At 46.7% G+C, this 20,621-nt stretch overlaps 1 protein-coding gene across 1 annotated transcript in view; it reads left to right on the top strand.

Annotated features, from left to right (window-relative positions):
- Positions 1–8,013: 8,013 nt before the first annotated feature.
- Positions 8,014–20,621, top strand: part of JAG1 (jagged canonical Notch ligand 1) — a 35,871-nt gene continuing 23,263 nt past the window's right edge. Inside the window, exons 1-2 of the mRNA XM_061558925.1 lie at positions 8,014–8,407; positions 10,876–11,178. Of these exons, the coding sequence (XP_061414909.1) occupies positions 8,348–8,407; positions 10,876–11,178 (363 nt within the window). The 5' untranslated portion in view covers positions 8,014–8,347. The remainder of the gene's footprint in view (positions 8,408–10,875; positions 11,179–20,621) is intronic.

Genomic DNA, 20,621 nt, shown 5'->3' with positions numbered 1-20,621 from the left:
TTTTAAAGTCTCTATATTCTATGTATCTTTCATGCGGACGGCGTGATTAACTACACGACACATGCTCAGTCATCCATGGAATGTTAGCCGGGTGCTTTTTTGTATCCCGTTAGCTTTAATGAAATTCCAAAACAGAGTGGATTAGCCATTTCCTTTACAGTTCCACTAGTCTGTCACCGGGAGAGAAACGTTTAACCTTTGGGACAACGATTCTGTGCACGAATGCGTGAAACTCGTACTACAGTGAAGATGGATTAATCAGACTGTGAGCGTCTTTGCGTTTGGGATACCGAGCCAATCGGTGCATTGTCTTAAAATAGCCCTGTAAAGTGGCACCTTTCATGTGGTCACAGGAAAATAGCAGTCCGCGTGAGTCACACGGGTGACGGAGGCGTGAACACACCTGTAGCACAGAAATGACAGGGTCTTTCAGCAGGTGTCTTTAGAGTGGGCCTGCCTTCATTTTTCCCCATATAGGTTTTCTCATAGCAGCCATTAGCCAGACAAAGCAAATATGCTGTGATTTAAAGCAATAGTCGTGGAGCGTGTGAAGATTGTGCCAGAGAGAACAGAAAAAAAACATGACAAGCAAAATACAATATTATTTGAACAATATCCATTGATAGCAAGCAGAGCCAGCACATTCCCAATGAGATCATGTCAGCATACCTCCAGAGTCCACACCGGACTGTAACAAGAACTGATACATCTCTGTGACTTCAACACACGGTGGCACAGTCGGAGAATGCTGCAAAAAAAGCACGGACGGCTGCTATGGGAAACTCAGTAAACAGGGCTGGGAACACGTCATGACGTTATTTTTAAGTGTAATATATTCCTACATCATGCGCATATTACACATATGAGTAATCCTTTAATTTCGGTATTAAGAATAATGCCGTAAGAATTATAATGCTGTGCGTATATGTATAAAAAAATATATATATTTTGGAGTGGAGCAATGCTGCAGTGGTTAGCGAACTCCGCTATGAAGCCAGCAACCTGAGTTCAATTTCCAGCCATGGCGAGTAATATCTGCACCGATCTCGGCAACAGATTTGGGTGAAGTATGCTCGATCAAACCCCGCGTCAGATACGGCGTGGGGCAGCCTTTCATCCAGCAGTGGATGGACATCGACAACGAGGACTGTAAATTATTTATACGGTGTTACTTTCAAACGAGTACTGTACACAGTTACTGTCTTATAACCCCCCATGGCACCCACTGAGAAAAGCATCTTTGGAGAGCTTCCAGTGTGTTGCGGTCGATGCAGAGTTCTCCAGGCTGCAATTCCCATCACAGGCAGGCAGGATCGATTGAGATGCCGTTATGATTTTATATATAAAAAGAAACACTGAAAAGTTTGGCCTATTCTGTTACCCGTCCACTGCCAAGTACTCAAGCACGCATTACTCACAGTGTGTGCCAGCTGTAATAACAGCGGCAAGTGAAAGCTTTATGTTAGACAAACTTTGTCAGGGGGATATGGCACATCTAAAAAGTTGGTTGGGTTACGAGTCAATGGCATCAATAACATTTAATGCGTTCACTCAGCTAATGTGGTTTACAAGAATGAGCATGGAGGATGTACCCAACTTCAGAATGTTACAGTAATGCAATTATATGCTTAGGCAGCAGATTTACCCTCGGGCAAGAAAGCTTTTGAATGATCATTCACAATAAATTAATGGGGAATGCTACCGCCAATTCCTAGGCAATGAAGGATCATAATGACATTTATTTTTGTATTCTCGGTCGAGGCAGCTACTATAGTTGGCATGGCACTCGCAAGGATGATCGGCTGTCGCTCTTGATGGCACGTATGTCACATACGTGCCATGTCACATACGTGCCATCAAAAGAATGGACGCAAAGTGCATGTCTGCTAAGTTGTCGCCCATGCTCTTCACATGCAGAAAGTGTTTAACCCTGCTGACAGGCAGTTGTATATTTTGTCCAATTTAGCATCATAATGGTTGTTAATGGGTGTCACATGAAACCTGCAGCCATTGCTGTGTGTGTGATTTACTGTTGCGTTAATAATTCAGTGGTCATACCATATGGCGAGAGCGACCGCTGCGTGAGAGGGCCAAATCATGTAACGCGAGACCACTGCATCCTTGATCTACATTCCCCATTTAACGAGAGTGTTTAAGACCATTGAGTAGCGCGTGGTTTTAAAAGTATTGACGACAAACATTTGCAGGAGAAATAAATTCACCAAGGGTTATCATTAACCTCAGGGTTCGTACAATGGTACAGAAGTGTACGAGTCTGATGATGAATGCTGCTCGTTATGTTTCGTTGTGTGGAGATGTGATGATTATGATTATCTTGTGTGGGATATGCTGATGATAATGAGCGTAGGGTGTGTGAGTTGCGTGTTGCAAGTTGCGCAAGCAGTATTGAAGGAACAGTGAATGTGGGCCCATGTCCTTGACACCAGCACCAATGGAGCTGCTTTGCCCCCTGATGATCGGCTTGTCATCTGTAAGATGCACCTGCCATTCTTCCACAGCAGTGGTGGGTATCCACCTAGGACCCCATTCAAACCCACAATAGCCTGGTCTTGGCTAGCTGATGAAAGTTGCAGGCGAGAATTATTTCATCATCACTTGCAGCTGGGGTTGGCTTCGTCCCTCCCCCCTCCTCCTCCTGATGCCGAGGAGAAATGGGAGATGTTCAGGGCTGGCTCATGCAGCTGCAATAGCTGCTTTGCGTACGCAGTCCAAGCCTCCATATATACCCTGGCTGACAGATGAGGTGTTCCGACTAGCTGAGAGAAAGCAACAGGCTCACTCCCAAGGTCGACAACATCCCACGTCGGAGAATGAGGAGGCTTACCGCACGCAGCCTTCGCTAGGAGGTTCGGAGAGCAAGGATGAGTGGTGGTCTTGGGTTGCTAACGAGATAGAAATTGTATCTCGTGATCACAAATCACTGTTTAATTTAATCAAAAAGTAACTTGCAGCGCCACGCCTATTACAATTAAGGGAAAAGAACGGTGATCAGATCACCGACCCACAGGATCAGAGGTCTGCATGTTTTGCTGAGCATTTCCGTGAAGTCTTGGGGGAGGGGAAATCCTTCATCCCAAATAATATCACGGGGCAATGTGAGGATGACTCTGATGGGGCTACCAAGTAGCCACCCCCTAAGAAGTAGCCACCCGCTATGAGAGTGGCTGGCTCAGGTGTCATGTGTCGAGGAAGTACGAAGAATGATCCAGGGTATGAACACACGCAGAGAAACATACAAAGACAACGTTTCCCCGTATTGCGAGTTCTGTTAGCGGCACGGTACTACAAGAGATAATGAGTGGCCAACACCACGCCCGACCGCCTTTGTCTCCCCATTGGCGATGTTTATACACTGAGGCTAAGTTGAGCTAGGGGAGGCCCAGAACCGGTTCAAATAATCGTCAATAGTGTTGACCGCTCATTCTGATCTAGACAAACAAAACAAAGACCCATGCCCTATAGCCTTAATAGAATGTTGGTGCAAGCGCAGTTAGTGAGCACCAATGAAGGTTGGCACGGCTCACTCGGGGGTGGGTGGCCAACACCACTCCTAGTCGCCTTTGTCTCCCCACTGATGATGTTTTACACACAACACCAGGTACTCATTTGAGGCTAAGTCGACCTAGGGGAGACCAAGGACCGGTTCAAATAACCGTCACTGCCGATGGCCGTGAGCGGGGATCGAACCCGGGTCCCCGGAATTCGTAGCGCTCCCCCACATACCCAGGCACACGTACACAGACGGACAGACACACTCACACGGACGACCCTTTAATTTGGCGCAATCAATTTCACGGTGCGCACGCTGCACCGCAGCTCGCATCTGCCGTCTCCAAAAAAAGACGCCGGCTCGGGTGCGGTGGTGGGGGTGGTGGTGTTGGTGGTGGTGGGAATCTCTCGATCCGCCAGCATGAAAAGGACGAACATTACAATCGCACGCGTGGAGACCCGTGCGAGAAATGGGGAGGACGGACTTGTTGTTTTTGTGTGTGTGTGTCGAGTTTATCTTCGCCGGGGCTCACGGAGCAGTCGCTTCCATTCGTGCGTGCGGGACTGGGCCATCTTTGTGCGTATTGTACACTTAATGAGCGCTCACGAACAAATAAACAAAAAAGAAGAAACGGCCGCGCAGATTTGCAAACAATTCATTGGCCCCGCTACCGTGCCTTGCGCCGCTGGAGGCAGATTGATCATTCGATTGATCATTCGCCGATTATGCGGCGACGAGGGTGCCGTTTGGACACTCGTGTAATGTGAAGCGTGGAGAGGGATAATGGGATTTACGGACGCTCTTGTTGGTGGGCGAGCGTGTGCCCGGGCTCCCTTTCACGACACTTGCGACTGCTGCGACGACACAGACGGGCGGACCAGTGGTCATCCCCAAATTGTCCGTGGCCATCCCGTGCACGCGTCTCCGGCAAGCGAGAGAACCCGGGGCTTGTTTGGAGGCAGATGCTGCGACAATAAAAAAAAACGTGCGCTTTAAAACCCTTCCGCCCACATGTACATCGTAATGAATATTAAATGTGGAAAATTCGGGCAAATTATATACCCCACTCTTGAATGCTGCGCCCACGTTTTATAGAAGTCGTGTTGTGCAGTCCTAAGGGGAAGGGCTCGTCCCATAACACGGCTGTGCATGGGGCCTCCACCATAAGCGCAAGCGACTGGTGTTAAAGTCTTTAAAACGGAAAAGTCGACACGCAGCTACAATGGGTTTTTTCGTGCGCGCCCAAATATTACAGAGCAGTAATTTATTACGTGAGCAACACCTGCAGATATTGCAGATTAAAACATGTTAGCTCATGGGAGCTTGGTGAAGGTGTGTTTCAGATAAATCTCGTCACTGAGATTATCCTGGTCCAGGTATCAAACTCGTGTGACCTGGTTCATGGTGTGGTCACGAAAACCACTGCGCTTCCGTTCGACCAGGGCTGGATTAAGGCACCGGGGGGCTTTAAGGGCTGCAAGCCCAGTGGCCTCCGCCAGCTGGAGCGCCTCCAGAGATTGTGAAAAGTTATTTCATTTGTGAATGGTGAATTTTATTTGTTGTTACCCTTGTAAAAAATACTTTTTGTTGAACTTTGTTTTCCTTTTGAAAATATTATTGGGGGCCTCATAGTACCTGTAGCCCAGGGGACCTATACAATCATAATCCGGCCCTGCGTTCGACCAAAATCAATAACAAAAAACTCGATTCTCAATTTCATATAAAGTTCTTCGAGCCTTCAATGAGGTTACACGCTTTCTGAATAAAGTCTCCACTCTACTTTTCTTGGTACTGTCAAAGGAGTTCTAATGATGTAGATGCTTACCCCGAGCCCTCATTACTTTGCTAGTGCATTGTCTTTGAGCTGTACGCCTTTTGGCGTCCTCTGGTCTAGCACCAATTGAGACGAGGCTCAAAAGAAAGCTGTCTCTGGGGTGGACCAATCATTTTCAAGGACAATGCATATATTACGTGTGTTTTTATTTGCATTTTCACCACAAGTATTGGGGTTAACGCACACATGGTTCCTTGTAAAAGGTTTCAGTTTTGTTGCCAGAAAAAAAGGGGAAAACCCATATTATTCTACTTTTCTTCTTTCGTACGGCTGACGTAGAATCAGGGCAACAACTTCAAATTCACATTCAGGTGGTCAAACCAGACAACCGCGTCAGGAATCAGCGGAGTGTATCGCTTTAATATCTCTTTCGTATGTGTGGATCGGGCATTGCGTCGTTATATGTTGCGCGGTCTGTTCTGGATGACCATACTCGGACACTGGAGAGGTTTTTAATGTTATATTTGTGCATCAGGTATCCGCATCTGCCATGGTGTGTGCGAATGCGATTTAGGGTGGACCATGAGCTTCGTGAAGGATCAAACCCAGTGATCTTCTACGTTGGGTCTTTCACAAGTTGTTTGTGAGTTCTTTTGAACTCCATTCAGCTCTCAGTAGCGTGATATAATCGCTTTAACAGAAAGGGGGCGCGCTCTGGTCGCTATTTGATCCGTGTTTACCAAACAACAAAAGCAAATTCGTCAATAACAATGCCTTAAAATAAAAAAATTCGCGACGTATCGGGCAATGACCCTTCTGTGCTATGAAGGGCCATCGACCGAAACGTCGTCCATTATATGTTGAGTGTTTTTTTTGTTCATTATGCGTGTGCAGCACGGCCAACACAGCATCGCCAAGTAACGTGTTTGCCTGTTAGGAAGCCGGCATTTAGCAGCTGCGAGAGAGCAGAGTTTCACAAACTCCAATCGTCGCGACCATCCACAACGCTACGATGTCTTTCCGCCTTTACCAATTTACTCCGATTCAAATAAAGATTAAGTCCTTCCACGCTGCACGCGCCCGATTGTTAAACACGTTTCACGTGGAGCGCTAAGCAATTAACTCGGCGTTACTGGGGAGCCAAATCAAATAAAAATTGAGATCTCAGTTTGCGTGCGTGTGTGTACACGTGTTCCACGTGATGCAAACAGCATTAATGACTAAGCGCGTCACGTGGGACGTGTTTAACAATCATCGGGCTCGTGCAGCGTGCACGTGCTGCATTTGTTATTTGAATGGGAGTAAATTGGTAAACGGGCAAAGCCTCGTGGTGGGTCGCGAGGACTGGAGTTTAGGACACCCTGTTCTTGTTTCTTATGTACCATTCGCTATATTACTATGCATGGTAAATTTAGGGTTCTTATTTCAGATTCCTTACCAGGTATTCTATACCCCGTTTGTTTTTCAGATGTTCCACCTCTGCAGATGTATGGGTCTCAAACGTTTCTCGTCGTAATCAGCAGCTGGATGAGGGCCTCCCATCCTCAAGCTGTCACTATCCATCACGATCCTGCCACGTGAGAGAGCCACCCCAAGCCAGCACCTGCAGCAGCACCGACGAGCTGATTGACTCACAGTTTGCTGGCGTGTGTAATCAACAACATTCCATTGCACTGCCCACCTGAAACATTGTGCTTTTGAAAAAAATAAAGCACGTGTTTATTTGTGATTGTAAAATTCGTTCTCCATCAAGCGCGTGGAATTTTGTGATTGATTTACATACGTTGTGCCAACGTTGATTGACGTTGGCCCCAATGTTGGGCCCTATGTTGCGTGTTTGCTGGAATAGAACTGGCACGTTTCATTGCAGGCTGGGGCAAACGGGTTCTTCTTCTCCGCCTCTGAGTCAGTTGGGGGTAAATCCCCTGAGATAAGCGGCTGCAAAGCGGACTTTAATCACCGGTGCCGTGACATTACTCACACGTGCAGAACTCGGATTTTTAATTAACGCCCAAGGTAATTCAGCAAACACATTTTTTTAGAGGCGTAAAACAAACAAAAAAATCATGCAAGCGCAAGCAATGGGATATTGATAATTTCATCCAATTAACTTAATCAAAACCAATAAACGTAATGCATATTCAGGTGTTAATATTCGAGTTGGGTACGGCCATTATCGTATTGTTTGTGTGTTTGAGTCAATAAAGTCACCTCGCTCCATGTGAGGTGTAAAGATGCATCGATTAATATCAATCCACAATACTCGCGATACATAATTCCAATCGTGCGTATAAGAATGAACACCACTGTATTTATTACACACAGCACTCTACTATAAAAAAAACACAATATTCGCCAAGTCCTAAATTTAATCTCGAGTAGCAAGACGGTAAGAACGTGATGCAAAACATCAAATTCGTCTCTTGTGTGCAAGTGGCTGGGTGGATTTAATCGTTGCATCGTGGCATGGTGAGAGATATGCGACAGCTTTGGATGGAGGTGCGGGGTTCTAAGCTCCATCCAGCAGTCGTAGTAGATTGACCACGGTTGCTGATGATGTCGAATCGAATCGCTACCTTGAATCTCTGATTTTTTTAATTCATCGAATCGCCGTGGGAGGTTGGGATGGGAGGACGCTGATCGCCGCATAAGTTATGCATGGGGCGCGTCACAGCGCCGCACGTAAGACGCGCCCCCCGGCACACACGCACGGCACTCTGCACCACCATCCGGTGGCATCAGCCACGGATCTCATCCTCCTCGCCAGCATCACCACCACCACCAGCAACATCACCACCATCATCAACAACAACAACATCAGCTTCTTTCAGTCTTCCTGCAAGCTTCCACTCGGCTACTACCACCAACAACCTTTGCTGGTGTTGCTTCTACTACCGGTCGGATAACCCACCACCCCCTCCATCATCACCCGTGTGGAGGCAGACGGACAGGGGTTGGTGGCAGAGAGAGGGGACCCCCCCCCACCCCCAACGCGCATGCTGCAGAGAGGGAGAGACGAGGAGTAGAGACCGACGCGTCGGGACCGCAGCAGCATCAGCAGCATGGGTGCCCTGCTCCCTGCAGGGATCTTCCTTCTCCTGCTACTCGCTCAGTTGTGCCGGGTTCGTGCCGAATGAAACGTGTATTGTATAGTATAGCTACACACACACACGTCTCGTTAGACACCTCGCTCACCACCACGCTTGTATTGTATAGTAGAGCTACACACACACACGTCTCGTTAGACACCTCGCTCACCACCACGCTTGTATTGTATAGTATAGCTACACACACACACGTCTCGTTAGACACCTCGCTCACCACCACGCTTGTATTGTATAGTATAGCTACACACACACACGTCGACTTGGCTGTATTGCGCGCACATGTTTCTTTGCCACCGACTTTTCTATTTCGGATTTGAATAGCGCCCACTCGCTTAGTGGGAAGCACCCACCGATGGCTTAAGACGTGGCTTTTGTTGTTATTGTTGTTTTGGTAAATACACATTTTAAAAAATAACATCGGAGACCTTGTGGAGCATTCGCAACACGAGTCGCTAACGAAGCGTGGTGCGCACGAGTTGCCTAGCTGCCGATGGGTGCGAGGCGTGTGGTGGTGGCCTTGGTTTTTTATATTTACGCGGGGTTATGGGGATAGTTGTGTGTGTGTGTGTCGAGTGTAATGATGCTTGTGCGAGTTTTTTTGCGAGTGCACATTGCACGCGTGTCGAACGCATTATAAGTTGCCAATAAAAAAACACGCGACCTTGTTTTGTAGGGGAAAATGGCGTTAAGTTTTTAAAAACAAATTTTTTAAAAACAAAGTTTTCAAAGTAACGATAACAACAGGTACAGATGTTGTTCTGTCCATCATGCGAATCAAGTTCTTCCCCTCCCCACACCACCAATAGTAGTTGAACCGTTTTAATAGCCACGCGAATTTTGGTTGCAAAGGGGCAGTAAGTAGCGTAGCGTGGTGGCGATCGAACATTTACTCCGTGCTCCCCGTTACTGTACACCGACACGTGTGTTGTTACAGTGAGACACGTGCGTGTGTAGGTATACACGTGTGTGTGTGTGCTGTGACTGTCGCTGCAGTGATGGGACACACTGTCGTAACACACGTGTGTAAGTGGTGCTTTTCCACCCCTACACGGCGATATTTCATTATACACGTGCGCCTTTCTCCCATCTAAAAAAAAAGTTGGTGGTGGTGGCTGCGTCTTATAATCCGGTGCGAGAAAAGATTTGTGGTGGATTTTTTGATTGATATCGCGGGCACAGGCGTGGTGGCAGCGTTTGCGCCTTACTTTCAGACTCATCTTTGTGTAATCCAGAGTACGGGTAGATGCATATGAGATGTGCATAGTCCATGTGTCAATCTACTGCTGGATGAGAGCCTCGTCCCCCCCCTCTCCCCAATCCGTGCGGGTCTCCGAGGGTTGACTTGTTTATAATCTAACCCACACCGATTCCATCCATCTCGGCCCTCTCACCACCAACGCTCCTACCTCCTACCCCAGTGGTTCCCGAATCCAGGTTGCTAAAGTCACTCGAGACCCCATGTCACACGACGCCTACCTTTAAAAGTCGACAGTGTTTTTAATGAAATAGGTTTCCCCCTTTTTCTGGCAATGAAACAGGTGTTGAGATGTTAAAACGCCAAACTTTAACCTTTTACAAGGAATCATGTCTGCATTAACCTACAATACTTGTGGTCAAAATGCAAACAAAAACATACTTTAATATATGCATTGTCTATGAAACTGATTGGTCCACACCAGAGACGGCTTTCTTTAGTCTCAAAACGGTGTTAGACCAGAGAATACAATGTATATATTAGATTATCTTTTTGTTTGCATTCTGACCACAAGCATTGTAGTTCATGCAGACATTCCTTGTAAGAGGTTTCAGTTTGGTGTTTTAACATGTTTTGTTGCCAGAAAAAAGGGGAAAACCTATGCTTATATTTTGGTACTGGCAAAGGAGGTCCCATGATGTAAGTGTTTTTTAATAAGGCATTTTGGTTTCGTGCTGCGCGCACAAGTATTGTAGATGGTTTTCTTTTTTGTCGCCGCAATGTGGGGTGGGTGGCATTTCCCCGCGCCCACACGGAGCAATTCCTCCTGAACAGATACCCACGCCGCGCAGCCTGCGGACGGGAACCCCCAGGGCCGATCTTCTGAAGTCTCCTATCCCACGGGTCGAGAAACCGCAGCAGTGCCTTGAGTGGGGCAACAACTCTGCCTAAAAAATAATATTCGTAAAAAATGTTTTTTTAAAGGAGATTATGATGTGTGTGTACTATTTGGCAATGGCTGGGGGGGGGGGGGTGGCTTCACCCAACAGCAATAGATTGATCGTGGCTGTGTGAATGAAAGTCTCCCATCATTGTCTCTTTCCTCCAGCTCTGTACAACCTTACTCAATTCAAGAAACGACTCGTCTCCTCATCACAACTCCGATGATGCTGTTTTGCTGCTGGTCGCTTGACCCTTTAGGGGCACCTCTGCTCGGCGACCGTGTAAATAAACCCAGATTGACACTTGCTCAAACTTTCTGCCTTCCCTATGCCACTCTCCACCCCAGGTGTGCCGTGCCTCCGGCTACTTCGAGCTGCAGGTGACCTCCGTGCAAAACGCGCAAGGCGAGACGGCGCGCGGCACGTGCTGCGACGGCGAGAGGTCCCCCGATGGCCGCTGTGACCGGGACGAGTGTGACACTTACGCCCGCGTGTGCCTCAAGGAGTATAAGACGCGCGCCTCGGGGGACGGGCCCTGCACCTTCGGCTCGGGCTCCAGCCGCGTCCTCGGTGGAAACTCTTTCCGCCTGACCCCGCAGCAATATGGGACCACTGGCCGCATTACCGTGCCCTTCCACTTCGCATGGCCGGTGAGTGGCTGGGGGTCAGTTGCTGCGGTTGTTGCTGCTGTTGTTCAGTTGGGTATTGTAGTATCCCAATGCACAGGCTTGTGATCCCTGGTGTAACCGTACTGGAGTTCTAAGGTCTTGGAAGATCCTTTGGTCTCGGAATCTGGGTGTACCAATGTCTTGGGGGTTGCAAGGTCTTTAAGTCTCCTTGGGCACCTAGGGTCCAGATCTCGCACTTGGTCTCGTGGTCACATGTTTTGAGGTTCTTGGGGTGGGGGGGGACGACGACGACTTATGTGTATGGAAGCTACAGTTCACCGCGTGTCCATCTTTCCAGTGCCCCTTTTTTTCTTGAATTAATTGACCGACATGGAGAATTACTGCAAGTAGTGTATAATGCATTTAGTGGAGCTTGGCCTGGGTGTGGATGGAACCCTGGGCTAATTGGGTGTGGAGTGATGCACAAGATTAACTGTTGATTAAGCAGGATCTGTATTTGTACAGTTTTCATATTGTAGGGGAGTACGTCTGTGTACTGTGCATTGTATGGGTGTTGTACTTTTGCACCGTACGTAGCCAACCGTTGCTAATCGTAGTTGCGGTTGAAGGACGACAAACTAAATGCAAAACACATTCTAAAGAAATGAGTTTTCAATCTAGATTTAGAAGTGCATAGCTCCTGTCATGTACTGCGTGTTTTATAGACAGCATTTATTGTATGTGTAATTATACCGTGCGGGCGTGGACGTGTCGTTAAGCATTCGTGTGTTACTGTAGTAATTTGCATTAGTATGAAGGTGTTGTGTAGCTGTTCCCAACATGGTCATGTCGACCCTGTGCCAGAGAATGGGCACCCCATTCGTGGGGTCACCGTGACGCTCTGACCCACAGTGTCTCCTTGGCCCCAGTGCCCCCACCGTCTGTCAACCCAAACCCTCCTCGTCGCTCTCCTTTGAGCTTGGCAAGGTGGTGGCTTGGCTAGTGTCATTGTACATGCAAGGACTGTATTGATGTGGTGCTTAATCGTGCGCCAATTATACACTTAATCACGCTCCAATTACAGAGCATTGAGCACACTTGCGAAACAATTACACCAATGAGCGCAGTGAGTTTGAGCCGGTTGCGCAAAGCGTGGAGCAGTGAGGCACCTCCCAGTGCCCGTTCTGAATGGCAAATGTGAAACCCTGCGAAAAGGCTAGAGGCGGGGTGAGTGGAGTATATAATGGACATGGATGGCGGAACCATTGAATAAGCCCTTCTAATTCCCTACGTGAATGGGCAGCTCATTCTCGTGTCCCCCGTCCAGGGATGGAGTGAGGTGAAGTCTGTCCCCCGTGTCCCTTAATGAGTTTGTGCATATGATGAGAATCTGTGTGATTTGGTGGTGGTCATACCCACTTCTATCCCTTGGCCAGCTTTGTTTAATTCCTGCTGTGCCCTGTTGTCTATTATGGTTGATGGCGAATTAAGACCAGTGTGACAATGTAAGCCATTGTGTGCGTGTGTGATTTCTTGTGCCAAGTCGCATATTTGAAGATTATTCTTGTTTACAGTTATGAAACAAAGTTTGGCTGGCTGACACGCAGGCTGGCAAGTGCATGGCGGTGATGTCACTGCGCACCTCTGCGTAATGACATCACCCGCATCCAGATTCGTGCGTGCTGACAATGCCACACGCAAATACGTGGGCAGTGGCAGTATATATATATATAAAACACAATCCCGTTTGTGTCGCATTAGGCATGGGTACATGGAATTGAGCGGCGAAGTTTACATGATCGTGTCGTAGTAAATTGAGACTTAAAATTTATAATCATTATTTTTATGCTGAGTCTGCTGTTGCTGTGTCCTGTACAGCGAGTTGAGATCTTTGATGAAAAACGCTATAAATGGAATTATTATGATTTCTAAGTCGGGGTAGAGCCCCTGGTGTTTGGGCCACCGTGTTTTGCCGCTTTCTGTCGCGCCTTGCCACTGTGGGCCGCACCTGCCCTGCGTCGGGGCGGGAACAGCTGTTTGCTTTGCTGTTCATGGGGATAAGCCAACGCCGTTTTTAAAGGTGGCCATTCAGCTTTGTGACCTCGGACCTAACATTTTTGCTCTTTCCGGCTTTTTGTGTTGGGTTTTAAATCTTTGGCTGGTCCAGGTGATTTTTGATGCTGGAGAGGAAGGGAATCTAGTTCCAGTGATTTGTGAAACGTTTAAGTGAGTGATGGAACTGAAGTTGATGGAAGTTAGAAAATAATTAGCACAACGAGGTGTCAATTCATCAATGGGGATATCTATCTTAAGGTCGGATTGTGTTATAACACATACGCACGTGTGTCATGCCTTTTACTTGTATGTTGGGGATTCGTGTTACCCATTTGCTACCGTCACCAGAATTTTGAAAACTCGTATTATCATTCGTCGAATAGTGGCCCTGACTGGCAACCAGTTGAGCCACCAAAGATGAGTCTGAACCCTAAGACACTTGTTTTGTGTAATACATTTTTACTTGCGGCCGGTGATTTTGAAGACCGATTGCGTGCTGAGGCGCGTGGTGGGGAATGTGGCTGCATGTGGTGATCCTCTTGTAGCTCTCCCAGCATGCAAGCTAATTAAAGATTGCTGCTCATGAAGGTGCAGATTACTCTCCCTTTACCTCCAGTTCACCTGCAACTTGGCTTGAGCAAAAGCTACGTAAGACTAATGGATGGCACCAAAATGCTTTAAAGTTGAATATGCCAGGTTTTTTTTTCAATGAAGATGCAGTGGTTGCTATTTGTAAACGGACTGAAAATGGAATTAAGATTATGACTTATTATGGGTGTTTTGAAAAATTATATGCAGGAACATTTTTGGGGAAATGTTTATTCTTGTGCATAAAAAACACCTGTAAATGCACCTGTTAGCGTATGCTTTGAAAAGCTTTTATTCTTAAGAGTACAAACTTTGGCTTTTGGCAATAAAGCAAAGCGTCTTAATGGCTGGCCTGTGACCAATTCCCTTTAATGCACCAAATTTTATTAGATCCTGGCAGCCAAGCCGGATTGAACCTTGATAGTATTTGAATGGGCGATCACCATGCAAAACTGGTTGTGATGGTCTATGGTGATATGTAATGGGCATCAAAAACCAATGAACTCCTATATTTAACCACCTTCTGACTTTCCCTCTTCCCCCCCCCCCCCTTGTGATCTGCATTGACGTGTGGTAAAGTAACCATTATGGACCCACACAGTATGGGGACATCCTCGTTCAGCAGTGGATTAACACTCCTGTGTTTTTCTGTAATGGTATGACCTGCCCCTATTGGACATCCTGTGAAAGAGCTTTATATCTCATCAGATTCATCCAGTATATAAATAAATATTCAGAAAATGTCTTAACTTGTAGGCCAGGCCTTGCACTGACTATAGGGTGGCGTTCCCTAGCATGTAGGGGACACTCAACAACATTCCGGTGAGCTCCCCTGGGTTAATTTTTTAAGGGATGGGGGGGGGAGACGGGTGGCATTGTTCCCTCTCTTTGCCTAGGTGCTGTAAATGTCTGCAGTCCCACACATCCAGCAACAGGTGTGCCCCCTGACACTTTGTTGCCAGCCTAATTTACTCGGGTATCTGCTGTTTGTTGATCTCCTTAATGATATCCTACAATTCAACGGCTTTGTGAAGGTGTGCACAGCGATGCCGTTTATGGCACAGTGCTACTTTATAGGATAGGTGTGAGACAATTTGCAGAGGTGTTTTACTTGCCACAGGGATGATAATGGCTTTCCTGTTCAGAAGAGCACTGGCTGGTGAAAAGACACATTGTTAAAAGGGATTTGGCGGAAAGGAAATGACACTGCAACATTTTATTTTGTTACATGCATGACTTTAGAATGAGGCCTGGCGGACCTTGCTGTGACCTCATTGTGCTGCTGTGACAAAGGGGGCCAGGCTTGAGGCCTAATCCATTCCCTTGAGCTCTTTATGATCTCTGCACAATGGGAACTGAAGGTGCATCGCCAAATTCCACCAAGCGAGACAGTTGGATTTTGAAATCAAAGTTTGACTTTGTGTTTGGCCCTGGGAACATGTGAACAGTGTCTAATGAGGGCATTGGTTGACATCTTGACTACATGTCTTGAGTGTCCTACATTTTACACACACATTCACATGTGCCCAGTGGGTTTAAAAAAAATAAGTTGATAATTGTTCATGCCTGTCACTTATAAATAGCAATGCCATACCATATCCTTGTAGACGCTTACAGATTCCAACCATTGCAGGTGGTGGTCCTTGCAAGGAACTGTTTAAATAAAGAAGCGGCTCGTTGAAGAGGTGTTTTTCCTGATAGCACCGCGGCGGTGGTGGTAGTGTTTGACGTGCCGTTGACAGTTTTTCGTAGCACCTCCCGACGGCTGGCCTGCTTGTGCAGGAATGTGGCCGTTGAAGAGTGGCAGTATGCTGATGGTTGTGCAGCTGATATGCATTTCTTTGCAATGGTTTGTCAAAATCTACACCCCCCCCCTTTCCATTGATTTTGAAGTTGGGGCATGCCCGGGCATGTGCGTCTGCCTTTTGTGTTAATTTTTTTATTTCGAATTTCTTCCCACAGTCATGCCACGCCCCTTGATGTTGATGAAAACCCAATGTTCACATTCTTTGACTCTCAAATTAATTTGGCCAGGAAAATGAGCGAGTCTGCATTTAGTGGGTGAAAGATTCGACGTGAATTTGTGCTTAATTTATGCATATTGCAGAAGTACTCGCACGGGGAGTGCCAGTGCATTTATAACTCTCTTTTTGCGATTTTTCAAGGAATAACACGTGATTGCATGAAGAAACAACATACACATATGCTCAATCGTGAAGGCTGGTTCCCCTGCAACACACGAGAATGAGATTTTTAATTGGATTCGAGAGGTGCAGACAAAAATGGTGACGGATTAACCAACTTGGATTTGATGACTATGTAGTCATTATAATAGCAGATTGTAATGAATTACAGGAAATGATGAAATAACTTGAGAAATGTCTGCAAAGTGGGGCTAAAGATACACATGAGCAACACTACTATTGTACAATAGTTTTCGCTGCAAAGAAATTTGTTAGAGGGGCACAACTATAGAACACAAGTATCTTCAGGCGCGGTCAGTACAATGCTGGATGAAGGCCTCCCCAGTCTGCTACCATCTCTTGTGATCCTCGGATTTTATATAATGATCCATCCTAGGACCTGTGTGCACGAGCTGATTTCAAGGATGGCAGATGGACATGATCGACAAGACTGGTAATGGAATGGCAGCCAAAAAGAACACTCCCCTTGGTACTGCGACCGCAAAGCTGGAGCAACAAGATTCGCTTCTGCGTGAGCAATTACATGAATTGACATTGCAGGACCATGGGGGATATTAATGGTTATGGGTATAACTTCATTTTAGCAATGTATAGAACGTGGGTGGTGGTGACAATTGCTTTGTAAAACACATCATTTAATTGCACTGAGATTGTTGCTATTGCACAAATTATTTTTTATTTAAAACATGTTCATATTCGAAATGGCGTCTGCTCACTTGGGTTAAAAAAAAAAAACTTGGTTGTATGATTGGACGTAATAACGTCTTGCTCTTGACCAGGTTCTATTTGTGGCTTTGAAGATTGATTGGATTGCTGAAGTTCTTGGCACACTTCCTACTGCACGGCCTGCTAAAGTTTGTTAGATTGGTGCCCTGCGAAGCCAATTTAATAGATTTGCTGGATTCCTCTGGCAGACAGGCTCTACAGCTGTTGCTAACATAAACAGAGGCCCCTCGTTTCGAGTTGACAAATGAGGCTCCTCGTTGCCCAGCGTGCCCTTGCACCATGGGGGTGAAGATGGAGGAGCAGTGGGGGGTGGGGGAATATGCTACACCTTAGACTGACCGCTAAACTCTAACCCCCTTGTGTGTTTTGGCCACATCTGTCCCGTCTCGAGATTAAGTTTATCGGGGGGGGGGGGGGGGTGGGGGGAGCAGGGTGTGAGGTCAACTGGCGTGATTTCCTGGCAGGGCGTCTGCGCCTGGTGGAGGCTCGGCTGGAGGTGGTGCCGTGCCGGCTGCAGAAGGGGGCAGACCTGTTGTGGCTTGCCCGAACAGGCACGCGGGCACGGCTCTGGCATGGGAGCGTGGGAAAAAGTAAACCTCATTGGGCATGATTTACAACTCCATTTATGATTTCCTACGTTGCAATAAAGCACAGCTGTTCATATTTTTTTTCGTAATTTTCTTTGCACTTTATTTGTACACGGAAATGCATTGTGAATGTGACCTTTGATAGTCCTTTATTCAGCAACTGATGGATGAAGCCCTTTGCCCTGCCATGGAGGGGGGTTAGGGAGTCGTTTGACCATGCTTCACGATGCTGATTAGTGTGACTTGGTGAAGGGGGGGGGGTACAACCTGTGAAACAAAAACTGTCACTGAAGTTAAATATAGCTGGGAATCGCCGTGCGCAAACTGCTGAGCCACAGGTCCAATCACATACACAAAATCCATATTGTACTTTTTCTTCAAGTTTTCTGGCTGGATTACCTGGGTCGATTGTCCGGCTGGGTGCTGTGCTCCCAAGCACCTGTACTCGGTGGTGATGTTACCGGTATCCCACGGCGTTACTACTGCTCGTTCAACATCCCATCACTCGTGCGGTAGGATGAGTCCCTTCATCCAGCAGTCGGATTGACACGTTGTTGTAAATGGTTATTTTACTGTTTGAAAAAACTAAGTTTCTCGCAAGTATTGGGGATGGACGCTCACATCCAAAGGTTGTGTGTGGGCTGCTAGTTCGTATAACAATTAAATAAATTTCAGCCCCTTGGCAATCTATTGGACAAAAAACCTCCCTATGTGAGTTATGGGGTGAGATGGTTGATCATACTTCACCATGCTGTTTAGTGCAGGTTGGTCAAGAGGTGACCCCCTGGACCAGTTGACATCTCGTTTGCCCATGGCCTGCAATCAAACTCGGGTCACTGGGTTCAAAGCAGATGTGCTAACCCCTGCTGTATTCTACTAACACCTAAAAAGATTTGGATAAATATATTCCATCTAGTTGCGCAGTAGTCGGCTGTTGAATTATGTATCGTATAACGAAAGTGGCAGTTTGTATTACGTTTAGGGGCGCCTTGTGTTTAACTTTCAATCTGTTTAATGCATTGTGTAAGCACAGTGTCTGCAAATTAAAAGATTAAAAACTGTGTGCCAGCATTGGCGGTGATGTGCGGACGGTGCTGCGCCCATTTTGGCCTGGCAGACTGGCACCGTCATCAACCCAGTCCGTGATCCGTGTCTGATCCCCTGTGTGTCTGAATTCGGCCATCCTCTAAATCCACGGAAAGCTTGGCCATGTGCTTTGTGACTGCCAACAAACACCCTCGGGCTTGGCCCTCCACTGCGCCGCTCTTTACTGCTGGGAAAGAATTTCCCGGGGTCAGTGGTGGCGGCAGGTCTTGTGCATTCTTGCCACTTCCTGGGGAAGGTTCATTATTTTACTTGTCTTTCAGGTTTGTTTTTCATTTACCTGCAGTAAACACGTGACATTTGGCCACCCTCGGGGCTTGCAAGCTATAAAGGCACTTGCCGAAAAATATTAGTTGTACCCTCTGCCAAAGTGGAAGGCATTCCACACTTGACAGTTTTTCAACAATGGTTTATTTAAGTGTATTAATTTTTGAAATGGAGCCTCCTCGGCCGTTTTGGGGGAGGATGACCACTGTCTGGCAGTGCGACTTGGTGTGCTTTTTAGCGAGTGTAGATTATCTTTCCCGACGTGAAACACAAAGCTAGCCGGGGAGATTGCCCAATTTAACGAGGCTTGTTTTGATGAACTTGCAGTTGTGTTGAGAGACGTGATGGAACAGAAGGGTGGTCTGCTCGCAGGTAGCGTCTGCTGAGCCCTCCTGAGGTCGCAGCGCTAAAAAGGGAGATAGTGGTGTGAGGTTTCCGAGCACTGCCGCTGTCACCGGATACCTGTGGGAGAGGGAGTTTGTGCTCAAGCTGGGGTTCAGAGAGGGTTGAGGGGCTTGGGGCCCTATGTAGCTGAGATGCTGGTAAAATACATTTGTGTGTCTTGATTTTGGATTTTAAAGGAGTGCACTGTGAACATTAATTATGCTGGTTATATGGCAAGAGTCCAATGTTTATATTCTTTGGGTCTTTCGATAAAGTCGTGTAGATAGGTTCAAAGAAAATAACGATCGCAACACAAGCGTTCATCTTCCTGATCACGCACGCTTGTGTTGCAATAGAAACGTCGTAGTTTTGTTGTTTTTCGATATTTTCTTTGAACCTATCTACGTGACTTTACAGAAACACCCAAATATGAATTCCTAAAGTCGCAAATCTTTTGTCAAGATTTAATCCAATGTTTATTTGGTCGGATGTCTAGGATTCACTAATGTTTAAAGAGAACCTTTTAAAATACTTATAACTTAAAATCTTATACGAACGTATAGGCATGGAACAAGTCTTGTTCTGGGCATTTAACAAATGGTCATTTGGTTATTTGATTAAAGATTGTATTATCTGCTTTCTGCCTTAAAGTTTTGCTCGCTTTATTGTCCTTAAACCTAACAGTGTAATGAATATAATTTACAAACGGGTACCAATAATTCTGACACTGGTGATTCGATGCAATAATCTATTTGAATCTGATGCATAGTGATATCTCGTATTAACACTGCTTCAGGTTATAAACGCAAAGAATAGTTAGAACAGTGTGCACAAAACGAAAGTAATGTTTGCCGATCGCAATTGATTTGTTTTTTTTAGTTTGACATTTAACGCGCTCGCTGTTCTCTCCGAGGGAAACGTATAAAACGATGCCAGGAACCAGCTCGACGAGGGCACGGCAAGAAGCGGCCGATTTTCAAAGAGAACACGGGAAGCCGGGCACCGCAGGGGAAAAGGGGTGGGGGACGGGGGTAGGACGCGGGGGGGGGGATTCTTGCTGCCAAATTCCCCATCGTGTGATGGCTGTCCGAGGAAGGAATTGTGTCTGGAGTTTGATTTGGGGGGGGGGGGGCCTGTAGGTCTGAATTTCTTTGCACCTGCATGTACACTCCCAGGGTGGCACATGTCTGCTACCACCCGCCGCCACTGCCTTCTCCCTGGTTTAAAAAATGCACTGCCATTCATCAAAGGGCCGCGCCTATCGGATCGTCGATCTCGGAGCACTGCAACCTAAATGAAGAGAAATCATGTTTTATTAATGTTTCCTTTTTGGCCCTAAATTTTCCTTCTCTGGGCATCGATGTAGCACCATTTAATTTCATTTATAAATGTTTTTGTAATATTGGTTGTGAGCTTTGGTAGGTTGTGCGTCTGGGGAAGCCTCGTGTCAACTTTTGTGATATGGTATTTAAATCTATTTACCTCTCAGTGTCGATCATCCCATGTTCTTATGCCTCCTGTCAGCTACATCTTTTTTTTTAGTCCCTTTTGAAAGTGCCGCCGTCATAAT

This window comes from Lethenteron reissneri, chromosome 25 (assembly GCF_015708825.2).
Source record: "Lethenteron reissneri isolate LAM-NWPU_2019-01 chromosome 25, ASM1570882v1, whole genome shotgun sequence".
Classification (NCBI taxonomy): Eukaryota; Metazoa; Chordata; class Hyperoartia; order Petromyzontiformes; family Petromyzontidae; genus Lethenteron; species Lethenteron reissneri.
The sequence above is the reverse complement of the archived record's forward strand: the minus strand, read 5'-3'. Positions and strand labels throughout refer to the sequence as shown.